Source organism: Chrysochloris asiatica, unplaced genomic scaffold (genome assembly GCF_000296735.1).
Source record: "Chrysochloris asiatica unplaced genomic scaffold, ChrAsi1.0 scaffold00037, whole genome shotgun sequence".
NCBI lineage: Eukaryota > Metazoa > Chordata > Mammalia > Afrosoricida > Chrysochloridae > Chrysochloris > Chrysochloris asiatica.
Window position 1 is genome coordinate 1,569,266 of NW_006408555.1, and position 23,996 is coordinate 1,593,261.

A 23,996-nucleotide genomic window follows, 5' to 3' on the forward strand; every position below is an offset into this window, starting at 1 on the left:
TAGACACAGAGAGGGAGAGGGGCTGTGTGCTGACGACTGAAGAGCAGGCTTGCAGGGTATACCCTTTGGTTGTTTGATGATGCATGGAGGGGATTGTAACCATGGCAGTGAAATGATATATGATAGGATGAATGTAAAACTAATGTTCTCCCATGTAAACTATCACATAATTCACAATAAAACATTAAAATAAATAAATAAAGTGCAAATAAAAGTGAAAGTAGAAAAAAAAATACTGAGAAATTATTATCATGATTAATTGCAACTGTCACAACTGCAAAGATAGAAGTTTTATAACAAAAACGGAGTAGTAGTTAATTTTACAGTCCAGAAACAGAGGACCCTAAGACCACCAAGAGAGAATGGCACACGTGGAGTGCAGGACCCTATCCAGAGAAGCTGAGACACCAGAGATGGAGGCAGAGATGAGCACATGGAGTAGGGAGCAGCTGAGGACTCTGGGTTCATGGGAAGAGAGGGACTGGGTGCTGGCGGCCAGGAGGCAAGCTTGCAGAATGTGCCCTTTGGTGGTTAAATTATTATATATTCCTGAATGTTTCTGTGCACACTGCCCCCCCCCCCCAAAAAAAACAAAAAAACACAACAAAGTCGGGAATGAAATACTGTTGAATGAAGATGCGTGGAGGAGACTGTAATCACTACAATGAAACAATGGCTTAAAGCCAATGTTCTCCCATGTCAACTAGCACTCAGTTCACGATAAAAGTTTTTTAAAATAAAAAATAAAAAAGAGTGGATAAAAAAAAAAGAAGAAACATCCTATTTTGACTACAAACAGTAGGGTTTGGGCTAACCCCTGCGGGTCAGATTACTGTCCCAACCCTTCCAATCTGCTCTCTTTATAGAGCCCAAAATACTGCCAATAATCCAAACAAAGGCCTACATTCAGCATCAAAAGTTTCCTTTGTTTTGGAAAGACATTACTGGACTGCCTCTAGGAGCACATGCTTATGACATCTCAGACTCTGAACATTCTGGCAAGCAAAAGTTCTTTCATCCAGAGGAAAAGAAGCTGGGGTAAGGAGGGCTCAAATTCATAGGATGAGAGGGAACAGTAATCTACGGTAGTTAGAAGCGCTTTTTTATCTTCATACATCAAAGGAAATTCTTTACTTGCTGAGTTTTAATCACGCAACGATGCCCTGAGTGGTTCCAGTACCGTAACGGTTTACTGACTGCAACACACCAGGCTTCAGGTGCTGGACATAAATGGCCTCAAGGACTCCTGGTGGAATACCTAAAAGGGCTTCCAGAACTTGCTCAGGGAAATGGGCCTTAGGTAGAATCCTGAGCCCCACCCAGAACCTTCTGAGGTGGGACATTCCCACTAGAAAGGAAAAGCAGACCAGCCTGGAACAGCTAGAGCAACAGAAGATACCTCTTCAAAGAAAGATCATCAGGAAAGAAAAAGAAAAGCAGACTGTTTGTAAGCAAGCTGTTTGCCTGGGAGCCATCAAGGCAAGCAATCAGTCCCTTCAGGACAAAGCCCCTTCCAAGACAGAAACTCAAAGGGAACACATGAGCAGACTTGTAAGCTCACTGGTGTGGTCCACTTGTGAATGGAAGTGGGGGGAAAGGCAGTAATGAAGACCTGGGTTGAGTTTGATCATATTCCACAGACTCCTATTAACCTGGAGATGAGAGAGAGAAGAGGAAGGGTCTAGTTGGTCCAAAGTTTGGGGAGACTTGGGAACTCCTGAGCGCATGGAAGCTGACCTAGCCATGGGGAACCAGAGCTTAAAAGTGAAGCATCCATCTGATCTGAAGTGGGGGGAGGCACGCAAGAACACCCTAACTTGTATATAATACCCATTTGATATAGCTTGGATGGCTTGAGGATCAGATCTCGACTAGAAGATAAAGAAATTTGACACAGGAAGCAAGTGTAAATTGTTACAATTTGATGAACTTGACCTTTACTTATGGGTGTAGTAGCTCAAAATACCAACTGAGAGGGAAGGCGTCTTCACATCAGGGACCAAGCCTATCCCCTCAGTACACAGGGCTGACAAGGACGGGCAACTTATGACATTGGCTAGCTAAACAGGGAGGCTATAAAGGCATGAAGTAGCAGGCTTACAAGTTTTCAGGAGATAGTTTAGTTTCAGAGTGTGCCGGGTAAGGTAGAATCCACACTGAGTAGTTTTCATATTGTCTAGATGGGTATGGTGAAAGAAAATGGGGATAGAGTTTTTTATTCCATAGTGAGTAATTGTCATCATGACTAACTGCGACTGTCACAACTGTAAAGGAAGAAGATGTGTAACAAAAACGGGGGGAGTAGTTTATCTTACGTTCCAGGAACAGAGGGCCCTAGGGTCATCAAGAGGGAAGGAAGAGCATGAATGGAACATGGGATCCTAACCAGAGAAGCAGCAACACCAGAGACAGAAGCAGAGGTGATAGCGTGGAGAGAGAGAGAGCAGCTGAGGACTCTAGGCTCATGCAAAGAGAAAGGCTGTGTGCTGGTGGCCAGGAGGCAGGCTTACAGAATGTGCCCTTGGGTTATTTAAATGATTATATATTCCTGTGTATTTTTGTGTACATCAAGAAAAAAAGAGAGCGAGAACAGAGGCAAGTCCTGTTAACAGATGGTGCCTGGAGGGGACTGCAATCCTTCTGTACCCAAAATACAATCGGTTCAGTGCAAAACTGATTGTTTACAATGTAAACTATCACTTAATTCATAATAAAAGCTTTAAAGAAAGCAAAACGAGAAAAGAATTCCTGGCTCGTGACTGACTACAGCTGAAGGGGAAGGTGAGAAGCAGCTGTCGTCACAGACACTCAACCACATCCAGCATCTGTCTCTTGTTGCATCTGGTTTTCAATAAAAAGAGGGGAACATTCTAGAAACCGTCCTTCCATTCCTATTCCTTCACATTCCAGAAAAAAACCTTCCAAATTCCTCTAGGGATTAGTGAAAGGGTACAAAGGTTAGAACACTTGTTAGCATCACAAGATACACATAGGTACCGACACGAAAAATGGAGCAAAAATCAGAAATCTGTGCAAGTCAAACAGTCTACACAAACCAGGGTTTTACTGGTCCCAAGACCAGGAGAATTTGATGGTGCCCAGCTACCACTCCTGACCACTGTCCTGGCAAGCTGCCTGGCAGCCCCTCACAACCAAAAGCAGTCTTCCCTGTGATTGTTCCCAGCCGTCCCCTTCCCAGAAGCCCACTCTCCAGTGATGAGGTGGTCTGGCTCTCCAGTGAGCAGCCTCACAGAGAAGTGGTGAGGGGCTCCCCAGAGAACCTGACCAGGTTAACATGGACAGAGCTCGGCACCAGGAGTAGAGGTCAGTACCACTGTGACTGCAACCTGAAATTCAAGGGAGAAGAAAACTGAAGACAGACGAGCAGAAACGTAGCTCCAGTTACTAGTCCTGATTGGACAGCCGCGTGTGCACACCTGTGGGCGCAGGTCAGCAGTGAGGGACAGAGGAGTGTCTGTGCACACTGGCCTCTGGGACGCTACCACGGAGAGGACACAAGGTCGAGCAAAGTCATTCTCCGAGGAGGGGCATCAGTGCCTTAGGTCCATGAACCAAGAAAAGAGAGGCGTCCCACGAACCACTGCGCACGCTCGGGAGAAACCTCGGGTGGGCAGAAGGGCCCAGCTCTCACCCTGCTTGCTCCCTGGAAAGAAGGCCCAGGATGAGTGAGCTCTACCCAGTGGGCTGCCCCCTCCCTCCGCAGCCTGGCTGTCCCTCACTTACACCGGATACCGTAGATGGTGAGGGGGTCGAGCTGTTTCTTCCCATGCTTGCCCTGGCCCGAGAGGTTGGAGACAGCCTGCACCTCCCGGTGGAAGAGGTAGTCCAGCAGCGTGAGTGCCATCTTCTCGGCAGTGCGGCAGTTGGTGCTGATGTGGAGCATGTCCGAGGGGATGATGGCGCAGCGCACCCGCATCTCGGGGTTGTTCTCGTCACCCAGCCAGGTCCCATTAGGGTAATCCTCTGAAAGATATGAGCACCCTCAGAAGCAGGGTCAGGGGCACGTACCGAGCACACTCACACGTCAGAGGAAGACGTACCATGGGCCCCCCATCCACCAGCTCCCACAGCCTGACACCAGAGAGATGCCATGACTCCCCAAACGGCAGCCGTGGGGTCTTCACCCGTTCAGCAGGATGAACTCTATTCAAGACAACAGGCTGCAGAGCCTTGAACCTGGTTCTTACACCCAGGGGGGGCTCCTGCCCACACACTGTCCTGCATAAGGTCTGCCAGAGGCGACCACCAACGTCGGAAATGCTCGACTCACTCCCAGCTCTGTCCCCGTGTGGCTGCTCGGAGGGACGGCCACAGGCCAGCTCCACGCGTCCTGACATGCAGTTGTCTCCACAGACAGCTCAGCCCCGAGACCATCCGCTGCCGTCAAGTCCACGCCAACCCACAGCCACCCTGTAGGACAGAGTGGAACTGCCCTTTCGAGGTAGACCACCTCATCGTTCCCCTCAGAGCAGCTGGTGGGTTTGAACCACCCACCTTTGGTTAGTAGCCAAGTGCTTAATCCACTGCATCACCAGGCCTCCTTATAGCCCTGCTGATACTTCCCCACCCTTCTCCTTTATAAACTTCCTCCTCCCCACACCTTTCTTCCACCTCTCAGCTGTGAGAGACATTGGAAGGTCAGAGTGGACACCTCTTGTCCCACTGCTCAGTGCTCGGCCAGCACCCTCCCTCATGGTGGTCACCCCAGAGTCGCTGGCAAGGAGAGGCTGCATCTGGACGTGAGTTCGTGGGAGGGGCAGGGCTTGGCATCCCCTGAGCTGCTGGCTTCACGGACACACAGTGCCAGGGCCGACCCTGTGTGTGTGTGTTCTAGAACACGACAGGAAACCAGTGCATGGCCCCATGACTGGCACACACGTGATCGACTTTCCTATGTGTGCCCCGCCCCTTCACTGGCTCCCGTCTAACTGAGGTCCCAGTTTGACCTCGTGACAGACACCAACCTGCCTTGCAGACAAGCCCAGCCCCAACCCTGCATACTGCAGATCAGATGACCCCGATGGCCGACCGGGCCTTCCTCTGGGCAGTCTAACACAAGAAGGCCAGGTGCCAGGCACCACCACCCTGTCCTTTGCCTCTAGCATGGCCATTGGTCACGGCGATGTGTCTGCTGGATGCAGAAAGAGTAGCCAGACTTCCCCTGTGCCAATGGGGAGATGGGTAGAGTGGTGGACAGGAGACAGAGCATCCCCCGACAGCTGCAGTGGAGTCTCCTTCCCAACGATGGGACCATGCGGTGCCATGGAGACACACGCTGGGGCCAGGCACATGGCTTCTGTGCAGACTCTTCCCTACATGACAACCTCTGGGGCTGTTCTAACAGTAGCATGAGTCTATGTGGGTGAGGACCCAGGGCCCAGGACAAGGCCACGTGCAGTCACAAGTCTCAGTGGGGACTCCACACAATCTCCTCTCACCCAGGCTGAAGCAGGCACCCACACAGACCACGGCTCCCACTCGTCCCAGTCCCACTTCCTGTAAAGAGGCAGGTCAGCGGAGGCAGTCAGTGCTTGGCCTTGCCAACAGCAGCTGGCTACGGGCACAGACGCACGCCAGTTGCCAAGGGGAGGTCCTGAGGCCCAGACTGATGGATGCGCAGCTGAAGATGGAACCTACAGGCCCAAGCAAGAAGAGTGGCTATGGGAAGGCCCCGGACAGCATTTCAGAAGGGGAGCAGCGCAGGGGCGTCAGCAAGAAGTGGGGCATCCTGGGGATGAAGGAGCCAGGGTAGGTAGAGCTGAGCAGACATGGAAATGGCAGCTGAGGGTGCTCAGGAGGCTACTTAGAAGATGCTCACGGCCTGATGGGAGCTAACCAACTGCAAACACGGCCCATCTGGGCTCAAACAGGAGGGCCAGAGTGCAGGACAGTGCGGCGGGAGTGGACAGCCGTCCCTGGGCCCAGGACGTTCTGAACACAACTGGGAGGGTACACACGACAGCTGGGAGTCGGGGGGCTAGCAAAGTCAACCTCATTCCTCTAGGAAGTGAGGGGCTCCGGCTTCTGCTCAGCCAAGTCCTCCCTGTGCGGATGAATCTGTACAGACAGACAGACACAGCACGGAGGTCGAGCGCTGAGACACCATGCCCGGGATGGGATAAGAGTAGCATGAACGCACGGTGACCACGTCTGTACCACTCAGGGAAGGGACACCGAGAGCTCAGAAGTCTAACATCAGATGGCGATGATCATCTGCAACTTCTTAAAGAAAAACCAACAAGCTGGAGCCAGAAGGACTCAGCAGACCTGCCCCACGATCGAGCCCCCCATGGCTGGAATGTTCTCAGACTCAGACTGTTCTTCAGCGGAGCAACTGGGGGGTTTGAACCCGCGGCCTTCTGGTGACTAGCCAAGCTCCTTTTGTTGTGCTTTAACACCAGGCCCACTGCTGCAGAGCTGATTCCAACCCCGAGGGAACGCTTACATCCAGGAGGGTGAACAGGACCCTGGTCCAGCAGACACACAGGGCAGCTCTGAGGACAGGCCACTATGCTGCGAAGCCCCTTTCTCTGCACATCACAGCAGTCCTCGATGTACGGTACCTGAAGGTTGGTGGCTCACATCCTCCCTGAAGCGACGTGGAATAAATTCCTGGCAATCTAATGCCATAAAGAAAGCTCTGTGGAGCAGCTGCAGCCGGTCACACACAGGACTGTGTCAGTAACCAGTTTTGTTTGCTTGCTTCATCCGAGTCACTAACATCTTCCTCAAGAGGTGTTGCACCTCCACCAAGTAGAAAAACAACCTCTCTCACTCACTCAACTTCAGTTTCACCACAAACTCACGGGAGGAGGCCACGAGACCCCAGGCGTTTCCCCTGGGCTACTCAGACACCCACCCACCCCATCACAGAAGGCACCAGCTGATGTGACTCCTTTCCAAAGCATCCCCATGTCTGTGAGGATCTGATTAGAGCCAGTGTGCAGGCTGTACCCTGTAGAGGCAGCCACCAGCGTCACCATGGCTTTGGAACAATTGAACGCACACGCCTCCCAGCTACCCTCCCGCAATGCTCAAGGGGCTGCTAGTGACTCGGAAGACAACTGCAAACACCAAGAGGCACGTGGGAGCGGCACGGGCACCCCACACACTTCATAGCCAGCAGAGGAAGTTGTGAGCATCTTAGTCAATGAAACTCTTAGGAAACTACGTTTTCTAGCCAACTTGGAAGTAGTCCAGCTAGAGGTCCTCACAAGCAGGACCTGACTGAAGTCTGGTCTGGCCTTTCTCAGAAATCAGACAGGCTAATGTTCATCACACACGCTCTATGTCTGGGGCTGTGCGCACCAACCCCTGCAGTGATGGTGGGCGTCCAAGCATGGGACAGCCTGAGCAGAGAGCAGCACACACAGCTCAGCCAGGTCTCAGCCCAACGAGGGCCCCTCCGAGCAAGTAGACGCCAGAATCAACACACGAGATCCACACCTCTCCTCTGCTCATGTGAGAAGAGACACACCTTCCGTCAGTCAAACACACAGAGACCAAGAACATGATCAGGAGCTCAGGGCAGGTGAGAAGGAGCTGAGAGTGATCAACTTCACCCCAAAAGGCTCCCTCTCTGTCTAAAGTAAAAATCACCTGGCACACACGCTTCCTCATACAGGGACATGAAACTTTCAGTAGGCACAGCAGAACTGCCAATCATGGTAAAAGGAAAGAGGATCGAAATTCCAGTCTGGGACGTGCAATCAGACCACAGGGAATCATTAGTGATTTAAGCGATTCTCTCCCTCAATCAGACAGCATCTGTGAGAAGGAACTGACCAGACGTTCCACAGACCTGCGCCACTCCCTGCTTTGCCTCCTGGCGCTCCGGTGAGGGTGGGGTCACCCGTGGGCAGCCCTTGGACCATGTGCACAATGGAGTCCAGGTACAGCACCCCAGTGGAAGTAGAGGACAGGGTCTCACTGCTGATACCCAGGAACTCGCTGGGGCAGGACAGCTCCTCCAAGCTCCCTGGTCAGCAGAGAGGGTCACCAAGGCACTGTGGGGCTTGCTGCTGACTCGGCTGTGACCCCGAGCCCACTGGGCCTTCATCTGTCATCCTCCTTGTCCACGAGGGGAACCCAGCATGGACTGGGCCCCACAACGAGACCATACTCTGACGATGGAAAATAACACGGAGCACCAGCCCATGTAAATATTTGAGAAACTCGTTTTTTGACAATTCAGAAAGGGTATGGTTATTTTTATTAAAATGGCTTGGTCCAATTTTGGCATGGGAAACAATGGAAAGATTTTAGTAGTTTTATTTTAAAACTACAAATCAGGCTATAAGAAAAATAAACTTGCTTTCTACCCCAATCAGTGATATGTTCAGCAAAGTTAAACGGCATATCTGAAACACCTCTTTACGACAAAAAAACATCCAGCAGTAACTTGAACTTTCTTCACTACAGAAACAGCTCCGAACGTAAAGATGAGCTCTGAGGTCCAGTAACAATGGCATGGAGGGGCAGCAGACCTCCTCAGAACCTCCAAAAGGAGGACAGTCAAACTCAACTTCAGCCCAAGGTTGATTTCCACAGAGCAGAGGTCAGACACACCTCCACCCTCCAGCCTTCTCTATCAATTCCCACGGCACTGCTGCAGGGCTGATTCATGGCAGCCACCACATGGAACTCACAAAGGATTCTCAAGTCTACAGGTTACAAAGCAGGGTCAGAAATGTATCTGTCAGCCCTGGTCCGTAGCCTCCAGCCACGCAGCCCCTCAGCCTTTCTGCTCAGGTGATGTCACCAAGTTCCACAGGTGCTCCAGTTTGTAAGTAAGCCTCAGCCTGGGGGTGCTCAGCTCTAGCTCGGAGGGCCAGCAAGCTTAGTTCCCATCCCATAAGCTCTTAGCCCACTGCTCCCATCCAGGAGACCTTGGTTCTGCTGCCTCCACTGTCACTGCCTCTGGGATCATGGGCTTCAGTACAGAGCAGGGATTCTTGGGCCCAGCGGACATGCTCCCTCCTCAATCTTCTCTCCTGCAGTGTAAGGTACTCTGTGTGTTTCAGAGATGGCTCATGTTAGACCCAGCAGACCAGCAAAACTGACTGGTCCCATCCACTGACCACCACGCGCTGTGATCACTGTGCCAACTATTGCCCATGAGACGAGAAAATGTTCACCCAGCAACTGCCATGTGCTCCACATTACAGCAACTTGAGGCTCCTCTGAGAAAACCCGGATGCTCAGCAGACTATGGGCCACACACCAGATCTGAACTGATCACACAGTTGGACTGAACACAAGTCACACAGAGGGGGACAGCAGGAGAGCCGCCAGCCACACCTCACTCCCGCAGAGTCCTCTCCAAGGGCAGCGTGGTCTTGGCCTGCAGCATCACCACTGAGTCCAGTGCAGTGGATTGTCACACGGACAGCGTGGGCTCCAGGGGTCCCGGGCCTGCCCCGAGTAGAGACGGCGCTGCTCTTTTCTGACTTAGCACTCGTGTGATTAAAGAGAGTTTCCAAACACCTATCAGTCTTTGGTATAAAGGAGGGTGAGCTGCTGAGCCCAGATATGATGTTCCAAGCTGCCCATGCGGAAGATAAATATGATATGTCAAAATGACATCCCCAGCCTTCACACTAGAGACCAGAAGTCCCCGGCTGTGCCCAGCTATCCCTATTGGCTGACCGCTCTGAAAGGGATCTCAGCAGAAGGTCCAGGACAACGTGAAAGAAAAATACACAACTCAAAATTATACAAAAGGCCCAGCTCACTAGTCTGACAGACTGGTGGAACCCCACTAAGGCCATTAGATACCCTTGAAACCTGGGAGTGAACACCCCGCAAAGAAACAACAGACAGACCTCTGATGAAAACAATGACACACAAGGGACATGCACCTCAGAACAATGAAGCGAGCGAGACCAGAAGGGCAGCCCCATTCCCAAAACACGGTGCTGGGGAGGCAAGACAGGACGACTGGAACGGGCACCCAGGGAAGAAGTGGGACAAGCTGTTACACTGAAGGACTGCAGCCGACTAAAGGAACAAACGTGTGTGAGTGACTGACTGGGATGTTGACATGCTCCGTGAACTCTCCCCAAGCCACTGTAAAGTGTGGGAAACCCTGGCGTGGCCCGAAGCTGGGGTCCCAGAGCAGCCTTTCCCCCACTCCACCTGACGCAGGGCAGACCCCACACCCTACGTCAGCAGCATGCTCAGGAACCCACTTGCATTGTCTTGGACTGGTTTCTCTATATTATTTTGACTTAATTTGGGTCCCTACCCTCTGGTAGTGTAGTGGTTACAAATTGGGCTGCAGGCCGCAAGGTCAGCAGTTCGAAACTACCAGCTGTTGCGTGAGAGAAAGATGTGGCTTTCTGCTCCCATAAAGATTTACAGCCTCGGAAACCCTGTACAGGGTCGCTACGAGTCGGAACTGACTCCACGACACATAACAACAACAACCCTGTGTTTAAGGAGCCATGGTGGTGCCGTGGGTTAAGCATCGTACTGCTGATCTCCGGGTCAGCAGTTGAAGCCACCAGCTGCTCCGAGGAAGGAAGATGAGGCTGTCCTACAGGGGGGCTATGAGTTGACATCAACCCCACAGCAGTGGGTTTGCTTTGGTCATCCCTGTCTACAATCCTGCTGTGACCAATGCGTTATCACACTCGTAAACAAAGCATGAAAGATCAACTTTATGAAGAACAAACTACGCACAGATGTTTGCTCTGAGTCAGCTGGGTTTCATGGGTACACTGTTGTTGTTGTCAGGTGCCACTGAGTCAGAACCGACTCATAGCGACCCCATGCACAGCAGAACGAAACAATGTCCGATCCTGGGCCAACCTCACTACCGCTGCCACACTTGAGTCCATCAGTGATGCCACCTGGCTGATCCATCTCGTTGGGGGTCTTCCTCTTTTTCTCTGACCCTCCACCTTACCCAGCATGACATTCTTCTCCAGCGACTGTTCCCTCCTGACAATATGTCCAAAGTATGAGAGACGAAGCTTAGCCATCCTGGCCTCCAAGAAGCACTCTGGCTGCACTTCTTCCAAAACAGATCTATTGGTTCTTTTGGCAGTCCATGGTACTTTCAGAATTCTCCTCCAACACCACAACTCAAAGGCATCAATTCTTCTACGACCTTCCTTATTCACTGTCCACTGCTGTGGGTACACTGTAGTGCTCCCTAATCTTACTCCAGAGAGTGCAGCACCTCCCGTAGAACATTCCAGAATGCTCCCTTCCTGCAGCCGGTGATCCCCCACAAGGAAATGCTTCTCCTGCCCGTGTGGCACATCACAGCTACCGACCGTACCGGGCACAGGGCTCGGCAATGTTTATAAGCCTGACCCCAGTCACCCACCTCAAGTCCAGTGCTCCCAGTGAAAGCACAGAAGGGTCTGCAGGTGTGGCTACTCAAGTTTGGTAAGAATGACGGAATCTGTTCTCAGCATTTTAACCCTAACTATCTGACCAAATCCCTCAATTAACTGACAAGATCCCATCCTCGATTCATTCCCCTCATTTGTCCTTCAGCTTCGTCACACACGCTGTCATCAACAAGTCCCAGTGATACAAAGGTTGGCGGTTTGAAGCCACGAGCCACTCCATGATGAAGACCGAGCAATCTGATCCTGTAAAGGTTTCAGCCTAGGAAACCCGCGGGACAGTTCTCCTGGGGCACAGGGGTCACTAGGAGTCAGAGTCTACTTGACGGTACCACCGCCACCAAGGTCTGAATAGTAACAACCTCAGTCCTCTGGAGACCAGCACTGGGACGCCCATTTCCTGCTCCCGGCTGAGTGACCGGGGTCGATGTCTCTTCACAGCGTTGATGGCAAGGCAGCCGGAAAAGCCCAAGCAAAGCGAGGGCAGGACGACACGCTACCTAGGCCAAGGGACTCTCGATTGGCTCTAAAGGGCCACATCCACTCAGGCAAATGGTTGGGTATTTTTCCGAAACTGTAATTTTGAAATTCATGGGCCTCGAAAATTCCAGGTACTTCACTGCTTTTTAAAGAGGATGAGAGTGAACTGTCTGCTTGCGACTCAGCTCTTCCAGAGACAGAAGGGAGCGTGTACAAGTGAAGACAGCCCTCTGCCCTCCCGCTCTGCTGGCGTTATCGGACATTACTGGGCGCTCTCTGACGATGTCTGAGGCCCACTTAGCATTCTCTGCAGCTGAGCCTGTGGGTTCCCAGGCGAGGGGAGGACACGAGCAGGAGAGCAGCTCGCCCAGCCACCAACGCCTCATCCATCTCCAGGAATGCTCTAGAAGATGCCAGTGCTGGTGGATAGCAAATCCGATACCAGAGGCGTGACTGGATTGGCTGCTTCCCCAACACTTACATATACAGCAGTCACTTGATGACTCCATCTGTCTACACATAATCGCCCCAAACCTGGCAGCCAGCAACTAGTAGGGCGCCTGACAGATTCTTCCACAGCACTGAGGCTGTTCAGGAGTCGGTGAGACGGATGGATTATAGCACGGTGTCTCCTAATGGAAAGATAAAACACAACAGCCGCCTTCTGCAAACAGAGTCCAAGTCAGAATGAAGGTTCTCTAATTTGCCCCCATCTCAAAGTCAACTTGGACAGAAACGCTTCGTTTCAAATGTGGCAACAAGACTTGGGCTCAAACTCCCTGCTACGTACGGCTCCTCTTCCCAGACTGGACCACTCAGATGAAAAGAAAACAGCCTTCTTTCTTCTTGGGGAGGACTGAGTAAGCTCCATCCACAGTTTATTACCTTTTTGAAAGTTCATTTTAAATGTCAGTTGGTTGCTTCCTCAACTGAAACCTACATCCTATTAATCACATTACATTGTGCGCACAGCCTTGGAGTCCGTTCTGCCTCATAGCAACCCTGCCTAGGGTTTCCGAGGCTATAAACCTCTACAGGAGCAGAAAGCCTCATCTTTCTCCCATGGAGCGGCTGGTGGATTTGAACTGCCGACTTAGTGGTTACCGGCCCAGTGTTTCTCCTACAGCACCATCAGAGCTCCCTCATATTACTCTGTAGCTACTGTTGATATGTTCTATCGAGTCTGTCCCAATTCACCGCAACCCTGCACAGGCTTTCCAAGGCTCTATCTCTTTGCAGGGGCAGAAAGTCTCATCTTTCTCCCACGGAGTGACTGGGGGGCTCGAACCACTGATTCTGTGGTTTGCAGTTCAGCGCTGATCCTACAGAATCACTGGGCTCTTTCCATTTACACTGCTGCTGCTTTTTGTGAAGTGCCGCTGACTTGGTTCCAACTCACAACGACCCTGTACAGGGTTTCCAAGGAACGACTGCTGGTGGGTTTGAACTGCCAACCTTGCTGTTAGCAGTCCAGTGCTGACCCTACAGCCCCACACCAGGAGTCCTCATGTTACATCAGGAAACAAAGAAAGAAAGATTAACATTTTGGTTTTGATGATAACCCCTGGCCCCCTTCTCCTAAGTATGAAGTTTTTTGCTCCTTAGCTGGAGAAGTTCCAACCACACAAGCATCAGACCCAATGAACGTCATGGACTGAACTGTGAACCCCAAGGGCATCAGCTGGGCTGGGTCAGGACTCTCCACATTAAGAAATTCTTCTCCACTTTGTGGTCTGATGTCATTGCACTGAGCACTGTGAATCTCACCTCTGCATGTAATGAGGAAGGACGCAATCCATGGGAAAACGACACAAGAGATGAAAGGAGCAGAGCTCAGAGGATCGCAGAGCTGGAGCAGAAGGCAACCTGTGGGCCTGGGTTCCTGCACTGGGAACCTTCTAGAACCAGGGTACACAGAAAAGAGGCCTTCCCTGAGAGCCGGCGCTCTGAACGTGGGCTTGTAACCTCCAACACTGCGAGGGAACGCATTTCTATTCGTCAAACCCACCCCCCACCCCGTGTTCCTGTCACCACAGCACAATGAGTAACGGGACATACGTGGCTACTTACTCAAACTTCACTTCGAAAACACACAGCAGCTGCTCTCTATCTCTGCAGTTACTGCTGACGGGATTGTCACTCCAGCCCCACACAACCCACCTTGCCCGGTCCCCATGGATGCTTACCACCCAGAGATAAGAAACTGACCAGACAGGGGTCTATAACCAGAAAAGTTACCACAGCCCTCAGCTGAGAGCATCCAGGACCAGATTGTTGTTGTGAAGTGTTGTCGAGTGATTTCCAACCCATAGCGCCCCTGTATAGGGTTTCCAAGGAGTGGCTGGTGACCTTGAACCACCGACCTTGTGGTTCAAAAGACTTTGCAGTCCAGCGCATTAGCCCACAGTGCCACGCCAGGACTCCCAAGACCAGGTTACACCGGCGAACACCGGTCTCCAGGGATGAAGGACGCTGCACTCACTTGAGTGGGGTCTCACCACACAGTAGAAGAAAGTAAGACTATAAAGTCAGAGGCACAAAGTCACAAGTTAGACGTCACAGAATGCCCCGAAGGTTGGCAGAGCTCTCTGGACAACAAGGTGGGGGCTGCTCAGTACTGTCGTCAAGGCTCAGTGACTCTTTAGAGCAAACATCCACAATCTCTCTGCACCTTGGAGACAAAGGGCAGGAGCAGCTCAGGGGCTCACCTTCAGAGTTCAGGGTGATCAGGGTGACGTTGCTGCCGATGCTCTGACCCCCCGACTGCCCGCAGTTGGACACGGAATCGCTGGCCTCCGACCCGCTCTCCCCATCCTCGTGGTTGTCCTCTTGCCCAGGTACCTTCACCACAATGGTGTTTTGCCGACGGCCAGGCACTGCGCTGGAAGGGGAACAGAAGGCCGACCCGTACAGTGAGAGTAGCCAGACCACACCCACACCTGACCCCTCCTCCCCCTGCTCAGCGCAGCACACCCGGGCTACGTATGCGCTCACTGCAGATATGGTCCAGGGTGGGAAGAGACCATGTAACACTTCAGAGTTGTGAAAACACCAAGTCCCTCCAACCCCCCCACCCCAGGAACATGCGGGCAGCCCCTGGTGGGGTCGGCATCGTGGCTACTGACTTGCTGATGATATTTTCCAGGGAATCCGGTGCCCTGTTGCTCAAGGGGTCATCCATCTTGGCTACAATAGCGTTCTGCCGGTCATTGTTGAGTATGACTGTAGTCTGAGGGACAACACTAAAGAACGAAGAAAAAGACTTAACACCATAGTCACTCAACACAGTCAGCGTCCAGGGGCCCAGTGATGGAGGGTGGACACAGTGGACGTGGGTCCAGGACGAGGTGGCAGGGGACAGGGAAACCAGGAATGTCTACACACTGCCACATAACTGCAGAGACCATGAGCGGCTACTGCGCACAGGTAAGGTCTCAGGTCCTACGTCTCACGTCTGCCCGAGACTATCACGCCTTCCATCCCCTCCACTTCCTACAACCAAATTTAGGCTCTCCCATCCACTGTCTGTCACCATCCTTCCCGGATGTCAGTGCTTTGGAAAGAAGGGCAAACACTAGGAGGGGCTGCTGGTTCAAGTGGAGGGTGGAGACCACCTCCAGACCACAGGACCACAGACGGGGCACAACCAGGGGTCCAAGGTCTGTGCTCGGAACCACCATCAGCCTAGCAGCTGGACCCTACTCCAGGAATCCTCAAGCCCTACCAGGCAGGCCCTCAGGGACTGGAACACACATGGATTCATAGGAACTGATGCACCTTCAGCCCCAGACATACTGCCGTGCCCAGTTTTCCGTCCTTTTTTACCCTCAGCGCCATAAATGTTGCTGTAAAGTGGCAGGAAGGGAAAACTGCCCTGGAGACGCATGAGTTATGGAGAGGGCATGGCTCTGAGAGTCCACCCCGGACACCAAACTGGGGTCTGGGGTAGGCAGGTGGGTTATAAAGATGATCTCACGTCCCCAGCACACGTAGAACCTGATCCAGCCCCATGCCACGCCAATGCCAACCACCAGCACCCCAGATCGGGAGAAAACCAGCTACGTTTCAGGCCCAAGGCAAGTCTCAAGATGGCAGGGTGCTTTTCTACAGAGAAGGAGCACTTCACTGTTCCAAGCATAAATCTACTCTCCCCTGCTCTTGGTGGCACCTAACGTAAGCCTCCAACCCTACGACCCGCTGCCACGCCGGGCATCAACTTGGTTCCTGGAACTGCTGGCATCTCTGACAGCTCCCAGGGTCTCACAGACACTAAGCAGGCCACCACAATACTTTGGTATTTTCCACTGGTGTCCCCGAGACCCCCACATGCACACACTCTCTCGGACTCGCAGGTTCCAAGAGCTACTAAATAAGGACCCTGGAAACTTGTTGTTGTTAAGGGCCTCAGCCTGTATACGGTTTCCGAGGAGCAGCTGGTTGAGACTGAACCACCAACCCTGCAGTTCAAACTGACCTTGTGGTTCAGTACCTATGCTACAGCGCCACACCAGGACTCCTGACAAGGCCTTTAAACATCATGGGTCTGTGGGAAACAAGTAGCTTCCTGCCTCCCTTTGACCACGCTGATGGAATCTTCAGACTTGAAGATGAAGTAGCCAGCCTCCGAGGGTGCCAGGGCGACAGGTAGGGCTCAGCAGTCTCTCCGTTTCCAGGTCTTCCACTTCCAGAATGTTCTATTTCCCGGAGACAGCATGTCTGCTCAAAATCCTTGGCAAGGAGGGTGTGAGCTGCTGGCGTGGGCAAGAGCATGAGCTGCACTTTCAAGAGAACCGAGGAAAGGCTCATGGCCCACGGACCTTTTCTGAGCCTTATACCATACAGACAATGAGGGGCATTGTCTTGATCAAACCCCTTCCTTTCCTAGACATCCCACGTGTGACCCAAGACTCTGAGCTCAGACGACTATGACAACCAGAACCAGAAGGAGCGTCGTGGCCAAGCCCTGTGTCCGTGGAAGCAGATGGCACGCCCGTCCGGGGGACTCAGAAACAAACTGGCAAGGTGGCCTCACCCGCTTCCTTGAAAGCGCCAATCCCAGTGCGCTTTACTGTTGGCTGTGGATCAGTTACAAGGGTTTATGCGGTTTGAGAGTTATGGACTACTGATAATTATGAAGAAAATTCAATCCAGAAAGGTTTTTGTTTTTAAACCTTTGGGCCTTCTGGTCACTGGAAATAAAATGTTCAGCTTTGACTTCTCGACACATTTTTTCCTGAAGGAGTGAGACAGAATTTCCGAGAAAAGTTGAAGGTACAATGTGAACGAAGCACTGGGACCGCCGGTGGCCTGGCCGTGGGGATCCTGAAATGGAACCATGTTGACTGGACTTGGGTTTTAAATGTCAATCTAACCATGTGCCAGAAATGATGCCTTTTCCACCAAACAGGATTCATGGTGCCAACCCCCAGTGACACAAAGGAATGTTCCAGTTTTCCAAAGCTTTATATTTGAACAATGGGGCAGTCTTTCTGGGAAGGGCATCTGGAAGTGCTCTGGGCTAGAAGACCAGCAAAACTCAGACACCAAAGCTCACACACCTACCAAGCAGGAGGCACATGGGCAGCTGATGGCTGGCCTCCAGAGGGCACCAGTGAGCATTCCAGGTGCCAGAGCCTTTCTCTAAAAGGGGGCAGCAGCTTCTGCCCCTGCTGTGCTGTTTCCTGCTCCATGAGGTGGTCCCATTAGACACAGTGCCGTGACAAGATCTGCCAACAGCCCGACAAACGCAGGGGCTGAGCCTTTACAATGCCCTTAGCACTGAATGAGGACCCCAAGCCTCAGGAAGGAGTGTCCACAAAGCTGACGCTGGAGGGTCTCGGCTAGAATGCCTGGGGTCATCCGTCAGTGGCAGTCCAGCCAGAGAGGGGAGAGGGAATGGAGGAGACTGCAGAGTCCTGGGAAAGATCCCTCCAGAAGGCTCCGAGGGGGCCTTCATCTCACGGAGCCCTCTGCAGGGCCCTCCCTGAGCACGGGAACCCAGGCTTTCTGCAGGGCCTGGGCCTGGGTGAGGAGGAGACCCACAGCTGTGGCTCCTCAGATCACACTGCCTTCCACAGTGCCCTCAGCAGAGCGTACACATCACTGCACCACCAACAGGCCATGGACAACTCTCTCCTTCCCAGATTCCAGCATGCAGACCTGAGGTCAACAGCAGCAGAGGACAGGTGGCGTGCTGGTTGGCGTCAGTTCCCCTTCTCAGCATACAGGCTGACTCTCGGGTGAAGGAGTGCAGCCCAGTGGTCAGGAGCAGCAGGCCTGGGCTCTGCATCAGAGGCCTCCAGACAAACCAGCAGTGAGACCTCTTCAAATACCTAACCAGTGGAAGACATGACACATCGAACCCCAAGAGAGCCAACGGCACCAAAGACATGGGTGTGACCTGACACATCACACACCAACCAGCAGCTCCAGAGAGGAGGGCCAGGCTCCGGAGCAGGTGGTGCCCGGACCTCAGGATCCTGTGCTCAACTGCAAAAGAAACACGTCCCAGAGCAGGAGAAGGGCAAGTGGGTCAGAACATGCACTTTTCCTTCTTCTGCCCAAGAAGCTGTGGAGAGGGCTGCTGACCAACAAGCACATGACCCAGGGGAGGCGGACAGACTAACGGCGAGGCTGACTCCCAGACAGAAGCAGACACTCTGTGAGAACATCGGACCCACATAACCCCCCGCCCCCGAAGGTATGAGCAACACCTCAGACATGCACAAGACATCCAGCTCCCATCGCTCCAGACCAGACAAGTTCAGCAGAAACCTGTCTCATAATTAAAGCAATAAGAGCTTCAGAGAACCAAAGAGCCTTTCTACAAATGCCCTTCTACATGAAAGACAAAAAGACCTTCTCTGAAATAAAGTAACAAATCTGCAAACTGCATACTAGGAGGAAGTTAAATCACTTCTTGATCAAATACTTCAATTTTCTGAGGGTCAATAGCAGCTTTGAAGGAAGAGAAGGCAGTTTCCCTATCCACATGTCTTACTGAGACATCAAGTAGAAAGAAAAACTTAAAAGGAATTATGTTTATAAAACTGTTACAAGTGTTAGTAGGAAACCTCTGGTTCGTTACAATTGTTTCACAGCTGTGGCGATTATGTGACAGAATCTATTCGGACTCACAGGGTTTCCGAGGATGTAAGTCTTTATGGAAGCAGAAAGCCTCATGTTCTCCCAACCAACAGATGGGAGTTTCGAACTGCTGACCTGGAAATCCACAGCCCGAGTCATTACCACTACGCTACCAGACCTCCTTCAAAGCTACAGAAACCCACAAAAGCTTTTTTTAAAAAAAACAAAGAGCATTTTAGAAATGAAAAGCTGAAGCTGTTAGAAATCAGACACGTACTTGTTTTCCGAGATAACACATCTGCTCAGGTAATGAAAACAAACAGGCCCGAGGTACCTGGGCTGGGAGCTGCCGTAGGAGAGATCAGATCCCCCGCTCCACAGACACCATTTGGACAAGGAGAACCTATCAGGAGGTGGCTGCACTCAGCAGAGCTGAGCTGGCCCCAGGCTGTTAGCAGCCAAGACAGTGCTCCGTAGTTGGAATCAACTCGATGGCACTTCACACCAACAGCAAGGAGCCCTTGCAACGTGGTGGATTACGACTTAAGTCTCTGAACCACGAGGTCAGCAGTTCAAATCTACCAGCCTCTCCATGGGAGAAAGATAAGCCTATCTGCTCCTGTAAGGATGTGCAGCCTCGGAAACTCTATATATGGTCACTATGAGTCAGAATTGACTGGACAGTACACCACCATCAATGCCACCACCTCGTGCGGGACACCACCAACAGTGCCACCAGCTCATACTGGACAGTACACCACCAATGCCATCACCTCGTACCATAGGAGCTTCATGGTGTGGCTCTAGTCTACCGATGCAGTCTTTTAATTTGTTAAAACCCAGAGAATCTAACTACTGTGGACTCCAGGCCGTGCCCAGGTACACACAAGACGGGTCGGTCAGCTGGGTCTGGAGCAGGCACACAGAGTTCTCCTGTGGCTCGGCTTGAGTGCAGGGCAAGGCTCAATGTCTTCTCCCTGATTTGATAGGTGGTGTACAGCAATGGAAGGCGACTGTGATGACAAGTTCGTTGTCGTTAAGTGCCATGAATCATTTCCAACGCTGTTCACAGCGACCATGTACAGGACTGGTGGATTTGAACCGCAGACCCTGCAGTTAGCAGTCCAGTGCTTGTTAATGGTTAGTTGAATATCATTCTGAGTGCAGGCCAATTTACCTAGCATTAAAGGGTAAGTACAGCTGGGCTCTCTGCAATGCTGAGACCTGGGGCCTTCCTGGGAAGAGATGAAAGGCCAGTGTGGAGATAGACAGCGCACTCTGACTGTCCCCCTTGTCTACACACAGAGGACGCCAGAGCAGAATCAGAGCGAGGTCAGTGAGGCGTGGGCAGGCTCATGTGGGTGCCTTTATTGCTTGGTTTTGGAGCACCCACCACTGTGCCACACCTACGAGGAGGCTACCCATCGGTGTGTCTGGGACAGCCTGGTTCCTAACCGGGACATGGACATGGTGGCCCCCACAGCCTGGAAACACGTCCCCAGCTAAGCAAGACATTCTGCTGTGGGAGGAGCATGGGCAGCGGTCAGGAAGCGTGGACTCGAACGAGCAGGTGGTGCCATTCTCCAGAGAGCCCCACGAGAACCAGGAGGCTAAAAGGCCCAGGGCAGGTCCCCGGCACCTCCTCATCCTCACTGTCCTGAGATGAGGAAACTAGATCCTGACACTCAAAACACCCCTGAAGCTTGACGAGGGCCACATGTCCCTATGACCTAAGGAACACGCTTCTCCACACGCTCCCTCCATAGGCCGACACCTGGGTCCTGTTGGTAAGTGCCACTGAGTCAGTTCCAACTCATAGCGACCCTGTACGGGGTTCCCAGGGAGCAACTGGTGGGTTTGAACTGCCGACCTTGGGGTTCGCAGTCCAGTGCTGATCCTACAATGCCATGCCAGGAGTCCAGGCCTATACTTGTTGTTGTTGTTGTTAAGTGCCGTTGAGTCGGTTCCGACCCATAGCGACCCTGTACAGGGTTTCCGAGGGTGTAAATCTTTACAGGAGTAGAAAGCCTCATCTTTCTCCCGCGGAGCAGCTGGTAGTTTTGAACCGCTGACCTTAAGGTTCGCAGCCCGATTCGTAACCACTACGCTACCAGAGCTCCCTATACTAGGGACCCCAAAATCACGTTGCTCCAAAGGCCCACCCATACCTGTCATTACACAGCTCTGTCCCCAGGTCCTCCCCTGGTCACGGACCATGAAAGGCAGAGCTGACAGATACAGCATTGTCCATACTTGTTTGTAACCGGGGGCAGAGGAGGGTGGCGATACTGCACCCAAAGCCTCAGCCTGAGCCAGTCCCCAAAGTTGGACGCAACCCTCCTGACATAGTAGCAGGTCAGTGCTTCCTGAGACGTCTTCCCAGCCACAACTAACCTTCTTAGGAAACAAATGATTCTGTCAGTATGTAAACTATCGCCTCTCGCTAATGTCTGCCTCAAAATCTTTATGGCTAAAAGAAATCAATAAAGAAACGTGTGTGAAAAGTCTGACATTAGTGAAGTGAAATTTACAAAAACTGCCTGGGAAGAGAAAACAGCAAGTTCCCGGCCACAGAAGGAAAAGCAAAGAGAAGACACTACCGTACATCTGATGGAGCGGCGGCCCGGCTGCTCCCACACGGCGGGCATCCCAAAGGACAGTGTGCCATGACACCGGGCGACCAGGACTGACTGTGGTCCTGGCTTCCTGTCAGCTCAACTACAGGTACCGCTTGGCTCAGGCAAAGACCACCATGACGACTGGTCTCTGCAGAGCCGCAGGCTGACCTAGGTGGGGTAGGCGGTGCTCTCCACTCACCCGTTACACAGACAAGAGCAGCGGGCGGCGTGGCGGGCAACCTTACCATCGCACTTTGTTGCAGGTCTGCGTGGCCCCGAGTGGGGAGCCAGCCACCATGGGGACTTGGATGGGGCTGTGCTGCTTGTTGGTGACCAGGTCCAGCTTCTCCTCAAGCGACTTACACGTGGCCTCAAGTGCCTGTAGCTTGGCTTCAATGTTGTCCAATCGCAGGCAGATGGTCTGGTTGATGGTGTAGAGGAAGGACTGCAAGTGAAGAGAAGAAACACTTGAGCGCGGGCACCTGGTACCGGCCAAGCAGTGCCTCATCTCTGCCTGCGGTCCAGGCCGCTTCCCAGTCACACGCCAAAACCAGGCAGCCCTTTCTCCTCACACCTGGCCACTTAGTCATGGCTCTGCCCATCTGGGGAGCTGTGATGGTCAACTGTGCTTTAATCCATGTAATATGTAAACCGACACATTAACAGGCAAACCCTAACATCCCAGCTCCTGGAAAGTAGATGAAGCGTCTGGGAGCTTCTAGAATAGCAAGTCTGCCACCTAGTGGCCGCACTGAACCATACTTGGGTTTGACAATTGGATCAATTCGCTCCGATGATGCCAAGTGATGGGAAAGTCCTTACTGTTCCTACTGCCACATGTCGATGGGAATGCAGGTGGAAATGCGCCAACCCAGGACGAATCCTAGAGTACAGCAGGGACTCCCAGGCCCAGGAGCACCCTCTCGCCTACTTTAGCAGCAGCAGGTGACATCTGAGGACACGCCCCGTCCTACCCTTCGCCCTTGCCACCTTCCACTAGCAGGGTAAGCAGAGCTATCTGAGGGAGTCACCAAAGGAAGAAAGGCCTGCGTTCGCACCTGCACACCTTTCATGTCTATGAATCACAGAAAACCGGTACCTAGGCGGGGGCAGGGGGCGGAGCAGGCTGCCCTCAGCGAGTGGGTTCCCAGCACTGAGGACATAGGACACGTGTGTTACCTTGTGGCACAGGTGGCAGAGGGAGCCAGCAGTGAGGTAACGAAAATCAAACGTCCACCTCTGCCACAGTGGCGCCCTCGCCGCAGCATTAAAAAGAGGAAAACCATCCCGTGAGCTCGAGTTGGGTTCCAGTGCTGACGCTGGACCATCTCTAATGGACAGAAAGGCTGATTCGAGGCTTCGGCCTGGGAGGAGTCATCTGGAGAACACTTACTGCTGACTGACTTCTTGAGCCAGAACTACTTTAAACCCCACCATCTTTTAAAGTCTGGACACACCAAACATTGGGCTCCTGACTTCTTTACCCACAATAAAGCTGCATTATTTTAATTCTGAATGAGAAATGAGTCTGTCTGGGATTTGGGTGAAAATCACTATTACATGTTAATTAAACAAATGGAGGAACAGTATTTTTAAAATAAGCTTTTTACATACAAGGGGTAGTAACCATAAACCCTCAAATCTGCTCATCAAAGAGCTCTCCACAGGGTGGCAGAAGCTTTCCTTAAACAGCCCAAGTGCTCGGACCTCTGCGGCAGTACTGAAACCGCAGGCCGACGCCGACACTGCTGCCGCGAGTTGTTTACTCCGTACGCTTCTGCACAGTTTAAACTTTGGGGATAAGATTACATTAGCACCTCATCTAAACATCACACCGAGTTGCTATGATTGGAATCAACATGACAGCAGAGAGGGCAGCCACCTTCTCCTAATCGGGCCAGTTTTAGGGTATGCCTGCTTCTCCGCATTAATAAAACGAGCTGGGCATTTCTAAACAGACATGCTCTGTGAACTGGGGAGCCCCGGGTGGCTGCTAACCAAAAGGCTGGCTGTTGGGGCCCTAGAGGCATGCCGTCACATGAAGGGTGACTTGGATTCTCACTCACTGCTTTCTTCAGTTTCGCCAATGTGTGGATACTGCTCTCTGACTCTGCAGACACAGGGACCACACAAGTAAACTCAAGAACGCTGAGCTAATGGAGAGATGGACTCAGGTTTCCATTGTTGGTCTTGTAAATGCTAAAACAAAGGGAGTGCCTCGTGGGAGGTATTAGCCTCACTGGGCAGCAGCCTCGGGCTACATGATGTCCAGTCCCCACCGACCACGACGGAAACCCAGCCCCATCTTTACCTTTATGGAGGGGTCCTGACAATTGATCTCCAGTCGCTGGCGTTTCAAAGCAGGCTCTTCCTCATCTGTCACAACATGATTCTCCAAGACAACTAGAAGGGGTGACACAGACCGAGTTAG

At 52.3% G+C, this 23,996-nt stretch overlaps 1 protein-coding gene across 1 annotated transcript in view; it reads right to left on the bottom strand.

Moving 5' to 3' along the window:
* The window catches only part of BANP (BTG3 associated nuclear protein), a 113,372-nt gene that overhangs the window by 86,003 nt on the left and 3,373 nt on the right, over positions 1 to 23,996 (bottom strand). The window contains exons 2-6 of the mRNA XM_006860275.1: positions 23,877 to 23,968; positions 21,811 to 22,010; positions 14,987 to 15,103; positions 14,570 to 14,742; positions 3,745 to 3,984 (exon numbers count right to left, since the gene is read on the bottom strand). Of these exons, the coding sequence (XP_006860337.1) occupies positions 3,745 to 3,984; positions 14,570 to 14,742; positions 14,987 to 15,103; positions 21,811 to 22,010; positions 23,877 to 23,968 (822 nt within the window). The remainder of the gene's footprint in view (positions 1 to 3,744; positions 3,985 to 14,569; positions 14,743 to 14,986; positions 15,104 to 21,810; positions 22,011 to 23,876; positions 23,969 to 23,996) is intronic.